The sequence below is a fragment of the Struthio camelus genome, unplaced genomic scaffold (genome assembly GCF_040807025.1).
Source record: "Struthio camelus isolate bStrCam1 unplaced genomic scaffold, bStrCam1.hap1 HAP1_SCAFFOLD_181, whole genome shotgun sequence".
In the NCBI taxonomy this organism is placed as follows: domain Eukaryota; kingdom Metazoa; phylum Chordata; class Aves; order Struthioniformes; family Struthionidae; genus Struthio; species Struthio camelus.
In genome coordinates this window covers 21,778-44,878 of record NW_027182661.1, presented here as the reverse complement: position 1 = coordinate 44,878, position 23,101 = coordinate 21,778, and the positions used below count along the sequence as shown (strand labels likewise).

The following is a 23,101-nucleotide window of genomic DNA, read 5'->3' as shown; positions in this document are numbered from 1 at the left end:
CACCTCTGCGCCCTGCACTGGGCACCATGCACCCTGCGCCCTGCACCTCTGTGCCCTGCACCTCTGCGCCCTGCATCAGGCACCTCTGCAGCGTGAGCTGTGCACCTTGCACTGTGCACCCAACACCTCTGTCCCATGCAGGCTGCAGCAGGCACTGTGCACCTCTGCACCGTGCACCTCTGCGCCCTGTATGAGGCATCCTGCACCTCTTGCATCCTATACCCCTGCACCCTGCACCTCTGCTCCCTGTGCTGGGCACACGGGCACCCTGCAGTGTGCACTGGGCACCCTGCCCTCTGTGCCGTGCACCGGGCACCCTGCACCTCTGCACCCTGCGCTTCTGCGCCCTGCGCTGGGCCCCGGGCATCAAGCACCATGCTCCCTGCACCTCTGCACGCTGCACCTCTGCGCCCTGTACGGGGCGCCCTGCCCCTCTGCACCGTGCACCCTATAGCCCTGCAGCCTGCCCCTCTGCGCTCTGCGCCGCGGGGGCGCCCTGCAGCGTGCACGCGCCGCGGGGGCGCGCGCGGCAGCGCCCGGCGCCTGCGCACGCGTCTCCTGCCGCCGGCGCGGTTTGGGCCTCGGCGCGCGCCGTCGTCAGCTGCGGCCGACAGGAAGCGCGGGGCCTTTCCGGGCTGCGGCGATGGCTCCCGACCCCTGGTGAGCGGCCGGGGGGGCCGGGGCCGCGGCCGGGGGGGCCGGGGCTGCGGCTGCGGCCGGGGGGGCCGGGGCCGCGGCAGGGGGGGCCGGGGCCGGGGCTGCGGCTGGGGCCGCGGCCGGGGGGGCCGGGGCCGCGGCCAGGCCGGGCCGGGCCAGGCCGGGCCAGGCCGGGCGCCGCCTGCGGCGGGCTGGGCCGCACCGCGCCGCACCACGCCGAGAAGCGCCCGGGCGCGGCCTGCTGTGGGGCCGGGCGGCGCTGGGGCTGCTCGGCCCCTTCGTGCCCGCGGCGGCTGCGGCCGCTCCAAGCGGAAGCGGGAGACGAGCGACGTTGCGGACGCCCCGAGTTCCGGCGCTGCCGCCGCGGCCCGGCCCGGCCCGGCCCGGTGCGGGGGGCGCCCGGTCCCCGCGTCCTCGGCCCGCCCGGCGGGCTGGGGGTGCCGGCAGCTGCGCCCCCGCTGCGCGCCCCGCTGCGGCCCCCGCTCGCTTGCTGCAGACGAGCTTTGAGGCTGGTTTCTCCGTGCGTCGGGCGCTCTGCGCCTTCAGGCTTCGCGTCTTTTGCTGTGGGTGTTCCCAGTTTCTGCAGGGTGGTTTCCCCAGAAAGCGTGTTTTTTGGTAGATCTGTTGAGGCCTTGTGTGCATTCCTGAGTTTTCCGCCTGCGGTGATAAAACGCGTAAACCTTCCTCGCGAAGCTAAACTGGAGTAATAAAGAGGGAAAGCGAAAAAGCGGTTGTACGGGACGATTCGGAGGGGTACTGAGCTGCCTGAATCTCCTTCGTAGGCTCTCGCTGTACGATGCCACTTGTCACGTTGCGCAAGAGATTGCTGAGAAAATCCAGGAGCGTAACCGGTACCAAAGGAACGGTGAAAGTACAGCAAAGGTATTGATCTTCCAAAAGTTCCCATTTTGAGAACGTGGATTTTTGGTTTGGGTTTGCCTTTACGCGTTGTGAATACTAGTGGAATATTAAATTTGCGCAAATCCAGCGTGTCTAAGTAAGTCCTGAATTTCCTGCCTCTCTGGCCAAAGAAGGAAACTTGAATAATGTCCTGGAAGGATAATGCTTTGCTCAAATTAAGTGGTTGGGAGCAACGTGGGGAAGCGGGTGATGTTCCACGAACTGGATTAGCCAGGGGAACAGGCTGCTTGAATTCAGCATTGCTGCAAGCTGGGCATCAGCAGATTCAAAGTTTTTTTTAATGGTAAGAAGCTAGTACTTACAGTACATCCTTTCAGATTCCTGCAAAGAAGACAGAAATGTAATTCTTAAATTAGTGGTAGCTTTTTAATATCACAAACATATTTTTGGGTTTAACAGTAATAAGTCTCTTCTGTATGGAGCATTACTGGTTTTACAGAAAGGGAAGTGAAGAGAACCTTGGAAATGTTGGGCACGCGCTACTGACTGCTCAGGGCTGTCGCTGCCAGAAGCAAACTGGATATCTGAAAAGCTAAGAGATGTTGTGATGCGTATGTCAGCTTCTATGTACTCGTGACATCTGAATGAGAAGCAAACTTTACTGCTTCCCCATATATTTTTAGGTTCACCACCTTTTCACACTTTCTGTTTAAAATATTAAGTAAAGTGAAAAGAAAAAAGAAGGATTCTCAGGAGGCAGCTGTCTTTAGAACTAAAAGCCTAATCCTTGCCTTCCAAAACCATAGGAGCCTACTTGATTGCACACCCTACGAGTTATGACGTTAACTTTTCCCTTGACTGCACTAAGGGGAACGTGCATGCGAGTTATTCTTCTGTAAGAATTTCCCTTTCTATAAGGGTTGTTCTTTTGCAATAATTTGCATAATTAAAAACACAGAGTGATGCATTTGGTAGACTGTCTGCCCTTTATTGCAGGGCTGTCATACGATGTGAGATTCCTGAAGCTTCTTTGCCGGTCTCGTTTCTGGTAGCTTTTAAAATAAAATGCCATTTTTGAAATGCTGGAGAGAACACTGTAGGCTTTTAAAAATAATCAGTGCTTTTAGTGAATGACTCAAATTTGGCATAAATTCAGAAGAGGTTTCAGGAGACCCAAATAAGCATTTTTGAAGTGACTGGGGAGAAACTCTTTCTCTAGCTGTAGAATTGAAAACGGAGGGAGCATTTAGAGGTAGTGATTAAACTGTCTAGTTTCAAAAACACCACGTATTTGAAACTGTGCAGATATATTCAAGTGATAGAAGACTAACAAAAACCCAGTTACTACTTAATTAATCTATATTTATAGAGGACAAAGTTCTCTGCTGTGCATCATTGTTGTTTGTGACGTGTTTAGAAAAAAAAAAGGTTGTATTAGTGTTGTTTGAAGTCTTTCTTGTACCATAACTCTTCTAGGTTATGTTTTATGGAAACATTACACAGTTGACTTATTTCTTCATAAAATCATTTGTTCCATGCTCTTATGTTTTCCAAGTGCAATATCCCTTAATCCATTAACAGTTAAAGATGAATATTTGGCAGTGTTTGATTCTACTGTAAACAAGTTTCCAACAAGGAAAGAGCTGTTTTCATAACAGAAACTCATGTTGAGAAATCCGTGGCTGAGCGATCATATATTCTACGATTAGCAAACATTAACAGAGAAAAAGTCTTTGTACGATATTTGCCTGGTGGGAAGAATGTAAACAGGTTTTTATTTTTTATAGTATTTTGCCATTAGCGTGGCTAAAAAAAACCTCCGTGCTTATTGCTGAATAAAAATAGAACGTAAAAGTTGAAATGGAAAAAAAAAAAAAAAAAAGAAAAACCTGTAGGGAAAGATTTTGAGCAGCACTCACCGTGAACTCTGCTCTATTGAGCTTATCTTAAAACTTGCATTGGTTTGATTCCCCCCCTGCTTTAACGGAAGTGAAATCTTTTGTTACAGCAACACAATTTCTGGCCAGAGTAGCAGAGGGAATCTGTTTGTTAAATGACTCTTTGCATGTGCGTTTCTTTTGTGTTTCTTTGCTAGATGGGTTTATTAAGTGTGACGTTCTCCAACTGGACATGAGTGCAGGAAAGGTACATATGAAATTGAAAGACCTTTTTATTATCCTTAGCTAGAGGGCATGCAGTGGCTTGAGCTTCCCTAAAAGCTTTTGTTGCTACCATCCAATTCCTTGCAAATCTCAGATACAGTGTAACTGAAAGGCAGGATGCTCGCAGCGCGGTGACTGTTCAGTAAGACTTTGCTCTCTGGCTGCTGCTTCTGTATTTTCAAGAGCACAGGAACGAGACTCAAAGCAAATATTCCTTTTTTCTTACCATTTCGTTACTCAGGGCATCTGAGGTCCCTGACCATTATAACCCACAGCACGGCTAATACCTTGTTTACAAGAAGCACATAAAGCCCTAATTAGGATGACTTGTATAGTCAATTGCTTTTATAATGTGTTCTTCCTAGCACACACTAGGTAACTGGAATGAACATAACATTTAAGGAAAAAGAGGCGCAGAGGATAATGTCATCCTGATTTGGGAAGGGGTGGGGGGAAAGAGAAGGAGAATTCCCACAGACCTCAGATGTGCTTGGAGCAGAAAAGAACGTGCCCAACTTAACTACTCTTCTAGTAAGACCAGACGCATGTAAACGTTGTGCAGGTCAGTAGCAAGAAGAGACGGAGCATCGTAGATGGTATTGAAAAGTAAAATTGAACACGTTTGAATTTCTTATGAATCTTTAGATTAAAGAGTGGAAGAGTTCAGTGGAGGGAATGTCTAAACCTGGAACAACTTTCCCTGTAATCATGGGAGCTGGGAAAGAAGCGTAGTGGCAGAAAAAGCTGGCGCCTGGTGTTTGTGTTAAAGATCAGAGGAAAGAATTGGAAAACTAACTGGAAAATGTTAAAATGTGTTGAAATATTTTGCCCATATAAAGGAATCTGTTTATGAAGACTTGAAAGAAAGCTCTCCATATTAAACAGCATTAATGCATTAGAATTGTGTTTGCGAAACCAGTATTATTTATCTAATTATTGGGTAAGCAGTCCAGAGCAGTTAACTGTATTGTTTCCTTGGCGGCTCTGAAGCCGACTTCTCTTGGTTTAGAATAGATTCCTCCACACCAGTATAGCTGAAGTTGCCTATATTGTCACCTGCAAATAGTCATATGAAATTTTATGCAAACAAAACTCTGACAAGAAATCTGTTTTCTTCTCCTTCAGCTCAATGTGATAATCAGATCGTCACTGCAGAATCTCAAAGAGAAGATCGATCATCTGAAGGACTTACTGCTTCGGGCCATATCAACGCACCAAATGTATCTGTGTAAACCTCATCTCGTTGACCTTTCCGTGTTGTAGGAAAGGGTGAAAAAATATGCTCTAATTGGAAGGAAGCTTTGCTGTGCAGTTGTGGCCTTTTTTTTGTTTGTTTTTAATGGAAGGCTCTGTCAGCAGAACTTTGTCTGTGATTACGTTTGATATTTTTCTTGAAGCTATAGTATAGAAAGCATTGGTAAGCTGAGCAGCTCTGATATTGTGGGTGAGACTTACTTTGGTTACGTGTTTGTCAGAAAGAAGCTTAACAAGATGATCTGGCTGATCTCAGACAGAGCTGCCGTTGTCCTGCCCGTGCACTGTGCTGGCACCAGTGGTTGGGAGGCTGGCTTGTGAGCTGTCTCAGTTCACTCATCTAGCAGAAAACTAGCTGACTTTCTTATTTTCTCTTGGCTTGGTCACTGGCAGCTGGAGTGCTCGTACTTGCAAAAATGAAGGATGAAGCTGTGTTCAGGAAGTGGGCAGGCATGTGGCAGTCCTGACTTAGATTGGCTTAAGGAGCAATGGAACTGTGTTCTCAGAGGCGTCTTGGTATATCTTAAAAAGAAATTGCAGCTTTCTCTTCTAGGAATGTTACCCCAGGGCCTTATGTGGGTTTGCAGCTCGCTCTACATGGTAGGTTAGTTCAGGCCTAAGGACTCTGTGCGAGAAGCATGTCCATCTCCCTAAAGAGGTATCCAGCAGCAAACTGATGTAATGAATGGATGATTACCTTCAAGCTCACTGTACTAGAAATCTTGCTTGAGCCTTCTGAATGCTCTGCTGAGGATAGTAGGTAAAACTTTCCTTTCAAGTGAGTACCTTAGAGCAAATGAATGCTGTTGCTATGGCAGAAAACATATAAAAATCAGTATGTCTATTGCATAAGCTTCTTAAACGTATTAGAAAGAGAGTTAGTAGTCTTTTAAAATGTCTATCACTGAGATTAATTAAAAAAGCAAACGTATCTGCCACTGTCAAAGGGGCAGTACTCCAGCCTTTCAGAGACACTAAATGGATTTTTATCTCCTGCTGCAGCTGCTACAAAGGAGCCCTGATGATAAATTGTAGATGGGAACAGATACTTAAGTAAATTTTTCATTGTTTGCTCGTCGCCTGTTGAACTTTGCAGGGAACTGCTGTCATGGTCCGTGTAATGAGCCTCAGTTCCAGTGAAATAAGATGTGAAGTACCCTGATGACTTCAACAGCTCTCTCCTGCTTTGGGGCTGCGTGATTTATAGCATAATAGTACTTTAACAAGTTTGGGCAGGGTAGATCTCTTAAGAACACTCATTCCTTCTGTAAGCTTAACCCATGCACTAGTGTTGTATGTTGTCAGTGTTATAGAATAGATGAGCTGTGTAGTACCTTTTAGTAATAAATGAAAGAATTATCATGTTGGATTGGGGGGGGGATACTGTTTTGAATTCTTATGCTAATTTGGCAGTATATACCCTCCCAATTTTCTCATTATTTTGAGATCATGAAGATCACTCTCTATGAAACCTTTTTTTCTTTGAGATATGCAAACCTTAGAAACACGTTTAGAGTAAAAGCAGATTCCATTCAGAAATGGAAGACTTAACCTTCTGTTAGGTGTTATATCCTTTTCTTGAATTAAAATAGTTATTCTGGTTATCTTGATGACCATGTCTAACTTCTTTTAAGAACATATAATAGAGTTTGTAACTGATAAACAGAGATGAATATATTTTTAGATATGTATTCTGATCTTTGAAAATTATTTTTTTTCAAATTAGAAATTTGGAAATTTCCAGTTTGATGCAGTATTAGCCAGTTGTCATGTGTGATTCTCTCAGTATTGAAATTAAATTGAAATGAAATCTTCCAATATTTTTAATTTTGAACCTTAACCAAGTGGCACTAGCACGCAGCTGGAGGGGGACAGGAGGCAGAACCTGGTGGATGACCTTCTCACACGACAGAGGCAACTTCAGGCGTCTTATAAGAATGAAGGCACAGAACCGGATGTGATAAGGTATGACGCTGTGACCTTAAATGAATAGTGTGATTTGTGCTCTGAATATATCTGAAGGTAATGCTGAATGTGTCCATAGAATTCATATACCTCTACGTGTAGCAAAGTGCAGTTTTACTCTGTTAGAAATCTTATGCCTTTTTTAGTGACAATGTCATGCATATCTTTCAAGGCTGGAGAGGACACAAAGGAGCAGAGCGTTGCTTGGAAGTGGTAATGGTTGACTTTGTGATCTAGTAGAGTCTGCTGCTAAGTTGACTCTACTGTGCATTGTTGGAAAGAAAACTGTGAGGACAAAGCTTAAACTTCAAACAGTTCTGCAGGTCTTTTTTGTAAGAATCAGCAGGATGCATTCAAAGGACATATATTTTAATTTCCATTTTGGTTAAATAAGCTTTGTTCCTAGCCGGTAGCCAAGCTACTGCCAACACAATGAAGCTGTCATTTTCTTCCTCTGCAAGCAAAACGGGTGGTAGATCTGCCACCTTAGCATAGGATTAGAGCTGTGGTACGTCAGAATTGAAATGGCATATGTCTAGAGGGACAACTTCAGGAGCACCTCTGGCCTCATGATTCACTGGCTGTTGTCCTTTGATCTCTATTACCAGCATTCTTGCAAAAAATTAAAAGCTTTACTACTAAAGAGTCTGACTTACCTGTATCCTGACCCTCTGTAGTTCACTAAATACTATTGTATTTAAGAGAGTTACGATTTTGGCTAAATTCCAGCGCACGTAATTGTGTTTGCTCTTCCTAATTTTTCCATTGCAGACTCGGTTAATCTTCTGTCCTTCGAAAAAGCGCAGAACAGAAGGGAAGCTGCAGTCTCTAGTCATTGCAGGGCTTGCTATACTTCCATGGTCAGTGAAATTACTATTGACTGTAGCCTGGAATTGGTAAAATTCTGGTTTAAAGGCGCGTGCGTGCTCACGCGCACTCGCGCTCTCTCTTTTTTTGTGAACATCTTTCTCTAGAAAATTTTGTGTGTGTGTGTGTATATTATATATTTTATATATATAAAATTATATTATATATATATATAATTATTTTATATAATATAATCAGAGTTGTTTAGGCCTGTGCCCTTATTTTGATTTTATGTGGCAAGTTTTAACACAACAAGAACAGACTTCTTAAGGTGGTTGTGGGTCGCGTAAGGGGTTGTACTGTGCCCTATAAGCCATGCACAATGCTGCGTGTGTGGTCTGGGTCGTACGATGTGACTGAGCAGAGCTTCCTCGACTGATCTGCAGTGTTAGTGAAAGCTGGTGCTGAAGAATATAACTGTACTTCTGCAATGAAGTCACATGATAGGAGCACAAACTAGAACACGTTTCTCAGTGGCAGGCGTTCTTAAATGCACTATGTTCACTGGACCTTTTTAGTAGGAAATATACAGCTTTGTCTTTTATACGTGCACATGCAAAGTTACCTGTATGAGGGAGAGCATGAGAACCCTCATGGGAAGGTTTTTCACCTTTTTACAGTGTCAGCCCTCAGTCTTAGGACAGGACAAAACTTCATCCACTTATAAAACTCGGGTGCTTTTGTGGAAAAGCATGAGCCTTTTTGCTTCTGTGCTTTGAGCACTAGTCCCTTTTCAGACATGTGCGCTTGAAGAAGGCAGAGATGGTTTTGATGCTATTGCAGGGTAAATATTAGGTATGGAGACAAATGCTGTTACATGCTGTTACTGTTAAAAATAAGATCTTTTTTCTAGCCTGTTTACTTTGCGTATTTTGGAGCAGGTATAGGGCTTATCTCGAAGTCTCACTAACAGTTTTTTATACTGCCTCGTTTATTTTTCCAGGAAAGAGCGTGTGGTCATATTTGTCAAGGATCTCTTCAGTAAGATGGTAGAGAGATTGGGACAGGGAAGGTATATCTCTTTTTGCTGGTGGCATATTGGATCTGTCGGAGCTGCAGCCTGCTCAGGTTGATAAGCTGCTTCTACTTGCTTTTGTTCTCCAGCGGGGTGTTTGATACAGCCAGACCAAATGTAGACCAAAATAGACCCTTGCAGTTCATCATCTCTGAGTAACTGAATACAGTCAATGCAACACCCACTACAGACAGTAAAACTATACACTTCGATCTAATCCATTAATTGTTTTATGGTTTTGGCATTTTCTGGAGTGCGGTGTAAATCCAGTTGACGTATTAGAGTGCTAGCTTTCACATCTGTTGCTGAGTGACCTGAAACACATAAAACAGCAAGTAGGCAAAATTTCTCGAGGGGCTGATGATGCGAGAAGGCTCTTTTTAATGGTGCCTGTCCTGACCAGTACATAAACTGATCTGATCTTCTGAAACGTGGCCTTGCAGTGAGAGGACTCCATCCATGATTTATCAGGACGGTGTTGGCGCGTTACTGCTGTGGGACCGGCAGAGGGCAAGGATTTAACCTAGAGTTGCCCTGACATGGAGGTGCTGAGGCAGAAAGGAGGAAAATACCAAAATCCCATGATAATTTCAAGCTCCATTAGAAGTGATCAGGGAAAACGGTATTTTCCGACACAAGATAACATCAGAGACGGTACTTGTTTTCTAGCAAGGCTTGGAATTTGATCGTTCTCTTTTAACTTCTTTAATTTAAGATGGATAAAACCATGCCAGCAGTTCTCTGCCCAGTGCCTGATGAACGCACACCCGTTCCATATTCTTCCTTGTAGGTCTTGTTTTCAGCGATACAGGCAGAGACGTGGCCAAGGCCTGAATGTTGTGCCGGGAAGCCAGATCTTTGTTTCTGGCTCAAAACTGGCCTGTTTGGACGTCAGTAAGGAAGGAGCTCATATCTCCCCTGCCTGCCGTATTGTTTGTAAGGATAGAAGGCAAGAGTTTCTGGAAAGGTTAAGCTGCGCTAGGTTTCTCCAGAATTGTTACAGATTTCTGGGACAGCCTGCTTTGGATTTTAGTAGATTTCAAAGGCCACTTTTCAGTGTGTCTGAAGTCTGAAAGTCAGCTTTAGCCACTGCGTAGAAAAATCGGCACATGATGTTTGATTAAGTTCTGGCAGTGACACTTTTCTCTCCTTCTGTATTGGTTTTCCCTATCTAATCCATCTCTAATGTGACAGCACAAATTTTCAGAAGTCTTTTTCTTTCCAGCAGTCATTCCTTTCATTAACCTTCTTGCACCACTGATCACATATTTATTGTCCTCATGGCCTATAATTGTGAAGGTTTCGCTAGAATTAATCTTCGTTTATATTTGGTCACCATTCAGTGAGTTTTACATCCTTTGAAAACTGCTGTAAAGCTATTTCTGATTGGGAAGTACAGTGGCCTTAATGCTCTTAGTATTTATCCTAACTGACAACTTGGGCCAGAACACAGGGCAAGACGCTACGTTACTTTGGTATAGCATTAGTTTACCTTCCGGCGGTGTCGGCCTTAATTAAGATGCAACTGGATTTTTCCAGAGGAAAGATTGTGCTATTTGCGTGACTCTCAACAGAGTCGCTTCAGTTTTCTCTAATTGGTTTTCAGTAGACAGTTTCAGTATCTTCTCCCCTCGTTTCTCCTTGTAAAGAGATCCGTGCAGTTTATTATAACACGGACTTTAGTGGAGCAGAAATCCCAGGGTCTTCATACCGTTTGAAAGGGAAAAGTAGAAGAAGCAACTGGAAACATAGACTTTCTGGGAATTGTGCACAATATGAAGCTTTTGTGAGTCTTTAAACATTTGCAGAGGGAAATGAATGGAGAATATCCCTCCTTCTTTCAGACCAGATAGTCTATATGTAGATATGTATGTAGATCACTAGTGAATAAATAAATTCTGTGCACTTTGACATGCTTTCTTTCATTTCTCTTTTGATTCCACAAAACATAGAAAAATGCGATTATTGTGGGACACAAAACACTTTAAGTCATAACCATCTTAGCTAACTTTTAGGAGTGTCCGTGTTCTATTTTTAAACAGGATGCACATTTAAGTTCTTTTCTATCATACGTTAGATAGGTCTTAATCCAAATAGGTATTTGGATGCCTGACTTTAATCAATAAGCCATTAGTTGCTAAAATACTTTTGTTAACCTGGTTCTTGCTTATGGAGGAGCAAATACTCTTTGGAAAAGAAGACTGAAAACACTTAAGTTTTTTAGGTGCCTTTAAAACGCTCCTTCTTACTTTCTTTCCTTCCCACCAGTTATTGCTAGAAGCATTCCTATCTGCAGCTGCAGCGTTCTGATATCAGATGTGATTAGCAGTATGTCTAGAAGATCAGCAAAAACAGTTTATAATAAGGATGCCAGAAGGAGTAGGTTGTCCATCCAGAAACCCGTGCTTGAGGATGTCTGAAGTGTGAGTTGTAAGATCAGATCTAGGGCCTGGGGCAGGATTTTCCAGGATTAGCGTTCCTTGGGCTGGGTAGTCACAAGACAGCGTGGTTGTGATCGTCTCAACACCCTCCTCGCGTCCACTGAATTGTATCTGTGCGTTTAGGCCATCTGTCTTCGTAACGCTCTTCATCTGGGAGCGCTCCGTAGGTTCCAGTGTACGCACGCAGGAGCGTACCCTCGCGCAAGCAACTTCCAGCTGTGTACAGTGACCGTCCAGCTTACTGCAAAAGCTGAAGGTTGTTGTGCTCGCCTGAAATTTAAGGGAGATACCACGAAAATGGTGGAGTCCTTATTCAGTTTGGTCTGTGTTTTAAGAGTCAAGGTTGCATCTCTCTCCTTTCAGGAGATATCATAGGTTCTCTGACCTCACTGAAGTCAGGACTGTGGTTGTGGGAAAACTGTATATACTTGCATTATGAGGAATAGCAAAGAACCAGGATTTAAACACAATAGAGAAAAGTAAGTCAAACCCCTTAATTTTTAGGCCTTGTGCTCCCGGTAGTGCCTGCATGCCTGTTATTAATGATTAATGCTCATTAGCCTCAGGAAAAAATGCCAGTAGGAGGGCAGCTTTCAAGGCTAAACTACTTGCTTTATGTTTTGCCTCATAAGTTTGCTCAAAACTACCTGAAGTTTCTTGCCCAAAATTGTTTCTGTATCCAGCGCTGTTAACTGTGTTACTTTGGCATGGGCTTACCGAATCTTCCTGAAATATGCTGGTTCTACAGAGGGAATAAATGCCAAGTGTGACATGCTCGGAGGCTGATGTTCTTTTTTTCTTGTGGTCAGAGAGATCTGAACCACCATGCAGAGAGCAAAGGCTTAGGCATGAACTCAGTACTGCCTCTTTTGTCCTGACAGTAGCTATATATCATTTTGTGAGCAGAACAAATGGGGTCTCACAAGACTAGGTTTGTCCCTTCCTCTTTTCCTCTGGATGTAACGACATACGATGCAATTTCTCTTAATAAAGAATTCCCTTTTCCTTTATAATTCTCTCATTCCTGAGGAGGGCAAGCGGGCTGTAGAGATGAGTCTTTGTTTTGATGTGGACTGTATGAACCGTTTTATAATATCTTTAGTATTGTACTTTGCCCAGTCTGGCGTAAAAAAGTAGGAGATGGTGTAGAACGAAGATGATAATATTTGATCTCCAGATAAGTGGTTATTGCTCTGATGGAGATGTTTATTGTAGTGTATATTTTGGGATTTGCATTGGAAAGTGAGCCTGCTGTGAAGTGAAATGTGCGTGTAAACACTGTTATCAAGGTAACCTCTCTGGGGACGCATATTCTGGTGTAGATAGTAGCTTCTCTGTATAGCTTACTGCTGCAGCCCCACCATCCAGACTCTAAGCTCTTCAAGCGGACACGCGTCTTCCAAGAAAAGTGTGCTGATACAACTGTGCAAACATGTTTCCAGCATGTTGCTTGCTTTGTGCTGATCGTCAGCAGGCATGTGCTGTCCTGCGTACGTGCAAGGTAATTGCAGAGCTGCTTGTTTCGCAGTGGAGATGCGGAAGCTGCTTTGTGCATCTTGTGAGCAGGAATCAGTGGGCCTGGAGGTGCTACAGAGTAGCTGATGTGATGTAAATCCACTACTTAGCATGCCATGCGGTAACTTGTTGGTAGAGTAGTCTGTGGTTTGTCTTCCCTGAAACCAGAGGGCCCAGTTAACCGAGACACAGATAAATGGCATCAGGAGCAATGCAGCCTTTTCTTGAACGCGAGATGTGTTCTTTCTTCGTTCTTGTGTTGGTGGAGCTAGGGAAGTGGCTTGCCAGCTCTGGGGAGGGTTGTCTTTTCTCTAGGCGTCGTGTCAGGAACGGTTCTGGTGGGAAATCTCTGCGCTTGGGAACGTACCGTGGGCTCTTTGGAGGTGCTTGTGCTCATGTAATTTCTCCTGGTTTTAGGGGAAGAGAAAGCTTTTGTCTTTGTATGTTAAAATATTATTTATTGTTTCATTTACTAGCTCAGAGCTTCCCAAAATGCTCTGCATACCAGTGTGCGCAATTAAATCGTAAGTGAGAGAATACCCCCGTTTCTGCGCTGCTGCCTTGGAGCTTGACCTGTGAAGCTAAGGTGAGGTGCCCTGAGCACTTCAAAGAGAGCTACTGTACAACTGTATCGTTAAGGGAATGTTCAAGTGATCAGGCAACCAGTTGTCATATGACCCACGTTTTGTTTGAGATTCAGTCTTGCTGATCGTTCTTCTAAAGCTATAAGCCTTGATGTGTGGCCTTGGTCTAAAGTAAGCGCTGGTTGACTAATCTAAGTTACTTGGGAAGTTTTGTAAGAATTATCAGTGAAACAATGCCTTCTGGAAGATAAGCCCTTACTTATTAAGCAATGACATAGCTCCCTGATTTTAAACCCCATCATCTTTTATACTTGGGCACACTGCTAAGCCTTGTAATTAGTTAAATCTGCTCCTATAATCAAAAGCTATCCACACACTCCACTGCTCTGTGACGGTTTCAAAGATTTACGTGATTAACTTGGCGGAGGCAGTGGGTGGCTAATTGGATAAGCTTTAATCTTCACACCACCAAAGCGAAACATGGTAAGATCAGAGGAAGTAGGAAGTAATGCTATGTTGTGTGGGAAGGTAGTTACCAAACATGTCAAAAAGATTATTGTAACAAGCGGATCAGTTGTCATGACCCAACGTAGAAGAATAGGGCAGATTATTAGGAGAGAGAGAATGGTGCAAATTATTTCAAATTTGCTTGCCTTGGCTTTTTTAAAGGTAGAAATAGTTGCATTCTTGTTAGCTAGCAAAGAGCCTTGCATTCCTTTTGCTTTATTTAAGTAATTTTGTCAAATGTTGTTAACCCTGGGTTTCGTGGGCGTTCTAAATGAACTGCTGAACTGAGTGGGCTGTAATGGTCTTTATGTCCTCAAAGTGTAATGCTTCCGTTACATTGGGATTTGTGAACCTGGTAGCGGTGATTAGGAGACTAGAAAGTACGAGAGTGTATTTAATCCCCCAAAAGCAGTCAAGAAATCTAGGTAACATGTAAAATTGTGTTTCAGGGATGCAAACCTTTGTCTAATCAAACCCAATCTCCTTACTCAAGAATATAGGTATGTTTTAATGGAGGTGCAAGAAGATGAAATACAGAAATATTCCAGCTACTCCATTTCAGATGTTGCTCCTGAAAGCCAACTGGCTGTTGGCACAATGAAGCAGTTTGGGTTCCGCTCTTGAATAAAGTTCCAACACGACTAGTGTGGTTAAAGTGAGATTTTTGTAAGTTGCAGTGAGCACTTTTCAGTCCTGCAGGAACAAAATTAATTTTCTGATCCTGACAAGCCCGTTACTTTGAAGGACAGATGAACAACTATGTTAAAATTTTAGGTGGGAACAAATTCCGTGTTCCTAAATTTGAGCGCCCGTGAATGTCCATGAAGTGTGTAGTGCAGCGGGCACAAATGAGGGCATGTATGTCTCTAATTTATGGAGAACCTAAAACTTCATGTGACAGAGATACAGAATTATTTTTCAGCAGTGGTGATTCATCTCATGGCCAGGAGATGTCTCTAGTTCACTGTAATTCCTCAAGGAACTGCTAGACCTGAGTTCTGGATTTTGCTTAAATATCCTTGACGTAAAACTTTAGTCATCTTTCCAGAGTTCTGCAGCAAAACTGTTTATTGAAATCATGTATTTAACTTTTCTTCTCTGCACTGATATTTGTGCTAAATTAGCTTTTTTTTTTTTGATGCAGGGGTTTGATGCAGGGTTTTTGACTACCAAATGATTTCAAGCATATCTTTGCACCATACAGCATTTCAGTATGTATCACAAGAAGCGACCCTGAGTCAGTTTAATTAAAAACAAACAAACAAAACCCAAACCTCTTAGTGTAATAAACTTGTGAGATTTTTTTTGAGAAATACTAAAAATTCTGTCTGTTCTTGTTTTGTTTGGGGAAGTGTTTTGGGAAAGGGGAAGGATAAAAATGGGAATAAAATAAGGAGTGTGAGAAAGCAAAGCAGAAAGCAAAACCCCTTACTTCTGCTTCCTCAAGAGCAGCACAGTCTTGTCAGTGACACCCCAAATCCGAGTTGCGGTTTTGGGTCCAAGTGGCTTGCAGTCTGTCGTAAAATGTTTATCCTGTAGCAAAGAACAATGAGAAGCTGAAAGGAGACAATCAGAAATCTGGTATTGAGAAAAATATTTGAGTGGCATTTCATTTTACTACTTAAATTTATGTGCCTTGGACATGAAAAACTTGTTTTCCATTGTAACCAGGGAAATGTCTCTAATGCTAACAACCTTAAGTCATAATTCTTTTAAAAGAGAACCCATAACTTGATTACTTTTTCATTTAAGAGCGTGTGTCTGGCTTCTTGTTCATGTTTATGCCAAACCAGGAAACACAGAAGAGTATCTGTGTGACTTCCATCTCCCATTTTTGAAATGCAATCCTGACCCAGCCTGAAAAGGAGCAAGAAACTAGTTCTCTCATCTGAGCCATATCTGCACTAATGTGTTGAACGTCTTGTACTCTTGGAAGCTGTCAGGCTGTACATCAGTGTTTTTAGAAGTTTGTGTCTTGACCACAAAGCCAATGCCTGATCACAAAGCCAATTGCCTATATTTCTGGCAACCCTCTTTTCTTTTTGCAACAGCTTTGAATGTCATATTCTACTTGCAAACAATATTTAAAGTGAATATATTATAAAAAATGTGCTGTATATCTTGCCATGTGGGTTGATTTTTTTTTTGCTGCAAAACTAGTTCTCTCTCTGCTTTACTGCTTCTAGGCGATGTTATGGAACCTGCAGATGTATTTGTTACTGGAGTGAGTTAGGTTCTTTTTGGCTAATTTCTGCTATGATTGCAGAGTTTTGCATAGAGTTAAGACAAATACATACGATTCCATCACTGTCAGCTAGTCATGGAAGCACAGAGTACAGAATGGGTGAGTTTCGTATTTAAAACTTCAAAATCTACTGAATTTATTTTCAGGTCTAGCCTAATGACTGGAGGGGTCAAACGAGGTGTAACCAACCCCTGGCTCCTGGAAGAATCTGAGGAAACCAGAGGGCTTGGATTTGATGATATCAGGCAGCAGCAGCAAAGGATCATACAAGGTAGAAGAGCCTTTTTGTTTTATATAAAATATCGCTAAGATTCAGAGAGAGTCTTTATTAGAAAGTCAACGCAATAAGCTGTACCCGAGTTATGTTACCTGCAGGCGGATGTCAAGCCTAATAGTTCCAGGTGGTTGTTTTCTATATTTGCAAGAGCTGTATTGTGCTTGCAATATTCTTATCTAGGAGTATCTTCTTAGAGCAGCTTTTCAAAAACGTCTCCATTCCAATTGAAGCAAGTCGTTTTTACTGTGGCAGAGGAGGAGAAACCGTTCAGGTGCAAGTAATTCAGTGACTACCTTTTGTCCCTGTTTTAGTAAAGCTGGATGTGTCAGGAAGAAACTGTGATGCTGACTGAATAAGTCTTGGGTGTGGCTTCACCCTAAACAGGCAAAACCTTACAAGACATCCTGGATTTTGACCATGTTTGTGGTTTTGGTCTGCAGCAGGGATCTCATTAGTTGAATTGAGTTTAGCGGTGTTCCTGCTATGCTTCAAGCCAGGTAAACATTAAATGTAATTCTGAACTGGAATTAGATAAGAATTCACTAACTTCAGGTGTTGGAAAGCCTCAATCTGATCACATCAGGTGGTAAGTGAGGTAATGGTTCTGTATAACTTAAGTATTGGAAGTGATCAAATGAAATGGGTCTCCAGATAAGGCTCACTGTAGTTTGCGTGTGAAAGGATGTTTAGGGCTGCAGTCCAGGAGAATGGCATCAACTCTATTTCGATGGTCCTGGAGCAGCCTCAAGCTCCAGCTTTTGATTATATCATAGGTACCATTTTCAGTCTCCCGAAAGGATATTGGAGTCTGGACCTTCATCTTGTTGAAGAGAAACGGGTTCTGGCTTTGCCATACAATTTTTGGCTCTCTGGCTGCAGCCACCTGGCTCCTCACGTGGTCTTGCCCTCTGTGACATTGCTGCTTTTCAGTTTGTCAAACCGCTATCAGGTCTACGGCATCTCCCGTTACTTTACTTCTTGACCTCTTTGGACAAGAAGAGCTACGCTTCATGGTAAAGGTACTTACTAAGGCCTGTGCAGGACCTGCAAACTGGAAGAGCAGAGATTATGTGGGTCGTAATAAAGGAGTGTCTGCAGAGGTGATGGGAACACTTCAAACTTCAGCTGCCCCTGCTGTGTCCCCTCTATGTCAGGCTCTCTTCCGTGCACTCTATCTTCTCGCAGCTTTAAAAATCTATTTGAATTCTTTGGTGCTTGCATCACCTGTTTGTCTTTTATTCATGTTAAAAGTTTCTTGGAAAATTTAAAAAGGCTAATCAGGGGTCTGTGTGTCTGTGCCAGAAAATCTCCTGCATTTATGATTGAGTAACAGCTGGATGCTGAATTCTTGGATTTTTTTGGGACCCTTCAGCTGAATGTCCCAGCCAGAGCAGACAAATTAATTACCCATCATTCACTTTATTTTAGGAGTGCTGTTGCCATAAGAATTCATTTTCGTGTTGTGTTGATGTCTTTTGCTTAATATATTTTAACTCTTTAAGCACAGGTTAGATCTTTTTCTTCACTTTTACATCCTTTATGGTATGTAGCCTGCAGTATCAGCAATTCTGGTAAGTGATTTTATCTTTCTGTTGCAGAACAAGATGCTGGGCTTGATGCTCTTTCTTCAATCATATCCCGGCAAAAGCAAATGGGGCAAGAAATTGGGAATGAGCTGGATGAACAGAATGGTAAGAACGAGATCTACAGACACTGAGTTTCCCTCATTTTAATTTAAGATTGTGATTTTTTTATTTTTTTTTTTAGTCCTTACAGAACTGTACTGTTTTCCCCATATAGTAGCAAGACACTACTGTAAACATGTATGTATCAACAGCTCCTACAGATTGTATCCATTGGTGAACTAGTTATTTTTCTTTGTTATACTGCATACCCTCTTGCATGTATATAAGTATAATGCTTAGTATATTTTAATCAAGCCTGCCTTTGAGAGAAACGCTTGATGGTTATTTGTATGTAGTTAAAATTATACCGCATTTTCCAGTGATCATATTCTAACAGCGCATTTTTTTAGGTAATCTTTTATTTGTTGCTGGGTTTCATTTGGGTATTCTTTCTCTGCGTCTTTCATGATTAACCAAATGGAAAAGACTTGAGCTAGTGATTAAAGGTGAAGCATTATATTGTTTACTACAGATGACTTGGATTTTGAGGAATTCATGGCATTGAATGTAGGATTGAATTAAGTACAATATTGAGATAGAAAGTACCTATTTTCTTTAAACTGAGCCAGTATCCAAATGGTGGAGTTGCTCTCATGTAAAATATGCTTTGTTACTCACTTAATTGTTCACATGACATAAACTGTCCCTAGGAGAGCAGATCCTCCAGTCTTTCTGACTTTTTTTTTTTTTTTTTCATTTCTTACAATATGGTAATAGTTCAATTAGAGCCTTGGAATGCTGCCAGTTTTCTCCCTTGCACAAAGACTTGAGCCATATGGTTTGTCCTTGCGTTGCGTTGTACTTAACCACTGAGAAGGTAAATGCCCTTTTACTTGCTAATAAATGATACGCTTATTTCAGCTTCTTCCTGGATCTACGTTTTTTTTTAATCTTGTATTTCTCCATCTGTGTGCTCATAGTGAGGGGGTTTCCCTGTTAACAATCAGGTAAGATAAAATACTATTTGGGAGCTCCATTCCAACTGAGAAAGAAGTAAGAGCATGGCTTGCTCGTGTTTGCCTTGTGTACATGTTCTGACTAAATCCAGGAGGAATATGAAATGTCTAGAACGCGTCTTTGTTTATTAATCTTAAGACCGTTAAGAAACGGTTTGCGCAGCTGGGAGAAACTATGCATAGTGCTCTTGTCGTATTTTGATCCTCTGCCTCATATGGGTAAAGACATTTTCAATTAGAAATCTTGGTTTCATAAGTTCCTTATATTAACTATTGTTTAAAAAGTCATATTAATTGCTTCTTTTGCCCTAAATAGGAAACAGGTGGGAAGCATGAGTATGTTTACTAATTCTCTGTGAAACATTGGTTTCTTGTTAGGAAAATATATGGTCTGGGTCCCATTTCCCTCTGGTGGGGGGTGGGTTTCCCAAATCCTTATGCTTTTGGGACTCTGAAGATAATAGGTATCGTACCATAGCATTTCTGCGTCTCCAGAACAAGCTTCTGCTAGCCGTGAAGCCTTGAAACATCCATGAAATTGGGAATGTATTTAACCCTCCTTTTTACAGATAGTGCAAATAATGCCAGTTTTGTTTCACTTGTCTTGTCTTTCGGATACTTATAAAGCCTAGAGCAAGATTCTTAATGTTTTCATGTAAGCTCTTACATAAGCTATAGGCAGCTGCTTCTCCGAAGATGGAAACTTTCCCAAGCGCTCAGAGTACAAGGTGGTGAGGATTACCTGTTTGTTTGTGACTGCCGACCAAATTCTGAGGGAAGAGGAAATGCTGAGTTGCCTGCGCCTCTCTCTCTGCTAGGATCACACGATTAAAACCTGCCAGTCATGTGCAGTACTACATTTGTAGATATTTAAGCAGTCTGAAAAACGCCGGAAATAGCCTAACTTTTACAGATGGGGAGACCAAAATACTTAGACAGTCACTTGGCTTCTCTGCTACCAGGCAAGCTGAACTTCCATATTTTCTCTGATTTGCAGTCCCTTTTTTTTTTGGTGGGACTATTACTATTGTAGGGTGTTTCGTGCCATTGGCACGCTGGAAAGCCTGAAATCCCTAGCAGTATTTTCCAGTGGCTTCTTTCCCTTCACGCGTCTTATTTTATGTCCTGTACTCAACTTTCTACAGACTTTTCTCAGGCGTTTTGCCAATATTGTGTCACTGTACACTGCCAGAGTTGATGAGCGTAACTGCCCTGTAATTTCCCCTTATTCAGAATGTCTTTCCTTCCTAGTGCTGAGTGATAATAGCATCATCTATATTGTGAGAAGGCAGAGGAAGTTCATCTTCATTAAGTGCTGCATCAATATTTCTTTTTATTGGAGTCAAATTTTCCATCACACCGTGCACTTCTGCGGGAAGCTTGACTTCTAGTTCCCTAACCTACTTTGGCCAATCTGACCTACGTACGACTCGTTGCACAGGTGCCTTGAGCTTGCACTGGCTTGGGGGCTAGAGCTTGTGATTTCAAGAGGGAAGAAAAAAGAAGAAGAAGAAAAAAGGCTTAATTCAGAAGTAGCTGATAATGTCTGAGCGTTAGTGCAACAGGATTTAAGGAGGTAGATAAGTGTAATTATTTTCTGGGCTGCCTGTCTTTTCGTTTCCTTCCTTGGCAGTTCAGGCGCTCTCTTCAGTTGGGATATCTGCACTTCCCGGTTCTTCAGTGCGGCCTGAGGCATATTCCCTTGAGTGCCGGTTGGTGTAGCTGTGCATTTGCAGATGATTCAGCCGCAGCAAGTATTGGAAGCATCCAAATTAATTATGCAAAGTTTACTTTTTGAGTAGAGTTGGTATGGGTAAATTCCTTTTGTGTTTGTTAAATGACTGAAAAATGATTAAACTTCGCTTTTAGAAGGGTAGTTACTTGGCTGTATCTATTTTTACTTCACTGGTGGGCTGGCAGGCAGTCGCAAGGAGTAATGTTCAAGGTTTGTAAGAGGGCATCTTATGGTACGCTGGAACTGGGCCTCGTTGCTGAGAGAGGCGGTTGCTGTGTTCCAGTAAAGTTTGTGTTCTCAGGAAAAGTTCGAATCGGTCTCTTTTGAGCACCTTGGGTGATGCCAGCCTCACTTAACTTTGAATCTCTACAATGCCCGTGTTCGAGCTCATCTCTCTGGGCTTCCTTCGTAGTCAGCAGAGAGGAATAGGGGTTCCTAAGGCGTAATGTCTCTGGCCTGTTTTACAGATCCACCTCGGAACAGGGTGAATTGTGTCCTGGAAAAGTCTGCTTTTTCCCCGCTGACTATAACGCGAGCCTAGGCTCAGATGGAGGTGGCTGCTTTGCAGACGTCTACCCTGAGCAGATGAATCTTACCCTTTGATTTTGTTGCGGTGCTTCCAAGTTTTAATTGGAGTCTCATGTCATTCTTTACTCAGACTTTCAGTATAGCCCTATCCTAGAGTTTTTATGGCTCTGTGCTAACTTGGAGGGTCCTTTTCAAACCTCCTGAGCGTAGTTTGCACTGATGAGCAAAGTAGAGGCAGGGTACCAGGAGACATTGTTTTTTTTCCAGCCTCAGGAGTCTGCTAGCAGTGGGAGAGGTGGGGGATTAGCAAAAGAATTTTCCCATCATTAATTCCAAATTTGGCCCCAGAAAACTTTCTGTAATCCTTTCATCTGTTACATGAAAAAAAAAGTAAAGCAAGGAAATAGTGTAAATGGCCTCTGGCCCTGTTGATGAGGCAATCTAATCTAGTGCAATAATTTTGGAAGAATGCTTTCAGAACTTGTGAATGCTGTTTGTTTTACCCTTATAGAGATGATGTTTCTCGTTGTGGGATGCTTGCATGAGAATACAGTACTCTTGATGACGGATGGTAAATATTGGTAGCTTGCAAAATTTGTAGTGTTTGGCATTTTTACCATGTTACTTCCCACTTGGTATATACCATCAAGGATAGATTCTTTTGCTTCCTGCTCCTTTAAAATTTATGTAAGAACATAAATATGTTCTTAAATGGATAAGCTGCAAAGCCAGACCACGGTTTATGTCCTTCTACTGGTCAGGGGAATGCTGTGTGCTGTCAGAGTGAGTATCCAGGATGTTCTTAACTAAAATGTTTCATTTTAGGTAAGTGATCTGTCAGAACGACGTCTTAATTTGAGGAATATGTAACACCTTTAATTTCTTGTCAAAACTGAATTTCTAAAACCAAGCAAAAATCCAAACATTAAATTTGTTTGTTTGTTTGTTTGTTTCAACAGGCTTACAAATAGAGATTGCTGTGTCACCTCTATCTGGTCATAGTTGATGGCACGTAAGCCTCAGAGGTGGGCTCAGATCAGCCTTTTTTTTTGGTGCCAGTTCAGTAGTCAAAACCTGTGATTTGCCTGGTTTACAGCTTTTATTAACCTGATATGCCACTGTCAAAATACAATTTAGAGACTCCACTTGAAGAGCCACCTTGTACTGGTTGCTGAATACATGTGCATAGAGAAGTATTTTTGTAAATCAATATCAGAGAAATGATGAGTGAAAGTATTCTTGGTGATGCAGAGACTTGTTGAAAATAACATAGGAACTCATAGTATAGTGGGGGGATTCAATTCGTGTCTCCTAGGGCAGTGCTAAACCATAAGTCCATCCTTTCGGTGACAGACAGCCAGTATTTGTACACTAAAATACTTCTCCTAAAGATTATTTTACATGACTATTGCGTAATCAAAATCAAAAGGGAGTCCTGAAGGAGTTTCACATTTCAGTTTATTGAGAACATTTTGCTATAATACAAACTAATTAGCATTGCATATGGAATATGTATAAGTTATGAGACTAAAACCAATGGAGTTGTGGACATATTACCTCATTGTTAGGATGAGTACGTAAATAAGAAATGATTAAAGATTAAATTTAAACATTTTAAAAAGTGTTCATCACCTTGTCGAAACAGCATGTGTTTTCATCATATAGGGTGTGATCCTGTACACACCGACCACTTCCTGAGATGGCTCGAGGCCTCTGGTCACTGGAATTTGAAGGTGTTCAGCATTCCTGAAGAAATGCTGAGCACCAGCAGGTTAAGGTTCTCTAAAAACATCTAAAGAGAAACACATGGTTTTAATATTTGGTTTTAAAATAACCATCCATAGTTT

General features: G+C 42.4%; 1 protein-coding gene across 2 annotated transcripts; it reads left to right on the top strand.

Annotated features, from left to right (window-relative positions):
- The first annotated feature begins 513 nt into the window (after nucleotides 1-513).
- Nucleotides 514-18,900, top strand: LOC138060914 (syntaxin-8-like). 2 transcript variants are annotated; one of them, XM_068929317.1, is made up of 7 exons: nucleotides 514-660; nucleotides 1,440-1,539; nucleotides 4,806-4,900; nucleotides 6,789-6,899; nucleotides 16,220-16,344; nucleotides 17,949-18,041; nucleotides 18,753-18,900. In XM_068929317.1, the coding sequence occupies exons 1-7, from the start codon at nucleotides 644-646 to the stop codon at nucleotides 18,803-18,805; spliced, it is 594 nt and encodes a 197-aa protein (XP_068785418.1). In that variant the 5' UTR covers nucleotides 514-643; the 3' UTR covers nucleotides 18,806-18,900. The 2 variants fall into 2 exon arrangements, with proteins under 2 accessions (XP_068785418.1, XP_068785419.1); XM_068929318.1 differs by having other exon boundaries at nucleotides 540-660; nucleotides 18,118-18,898.
- The last annotated feature ends 4,201 nt before the right edge of the window (nucleotides 18,901-23,101 follow it).

Coding starts and splice junctions, on each gene's coding strand:
- LOC138060914 (XM_068929318.1), top strand. Junction 6,900..16,219: donor ACAGAACCGGATGTGATAAG/GTATGACGCTGT, acceptor ATTTATTTTCAG/GTCTAGCCTAATGACTGGAG. Junction 16,345..17,948: donor GCAGCAAAGGATCATACAAG/GTAGAAGAGCCT, acceptor TTTCTGTTGCAG/AACAAGATGCTGGGCTTGAT.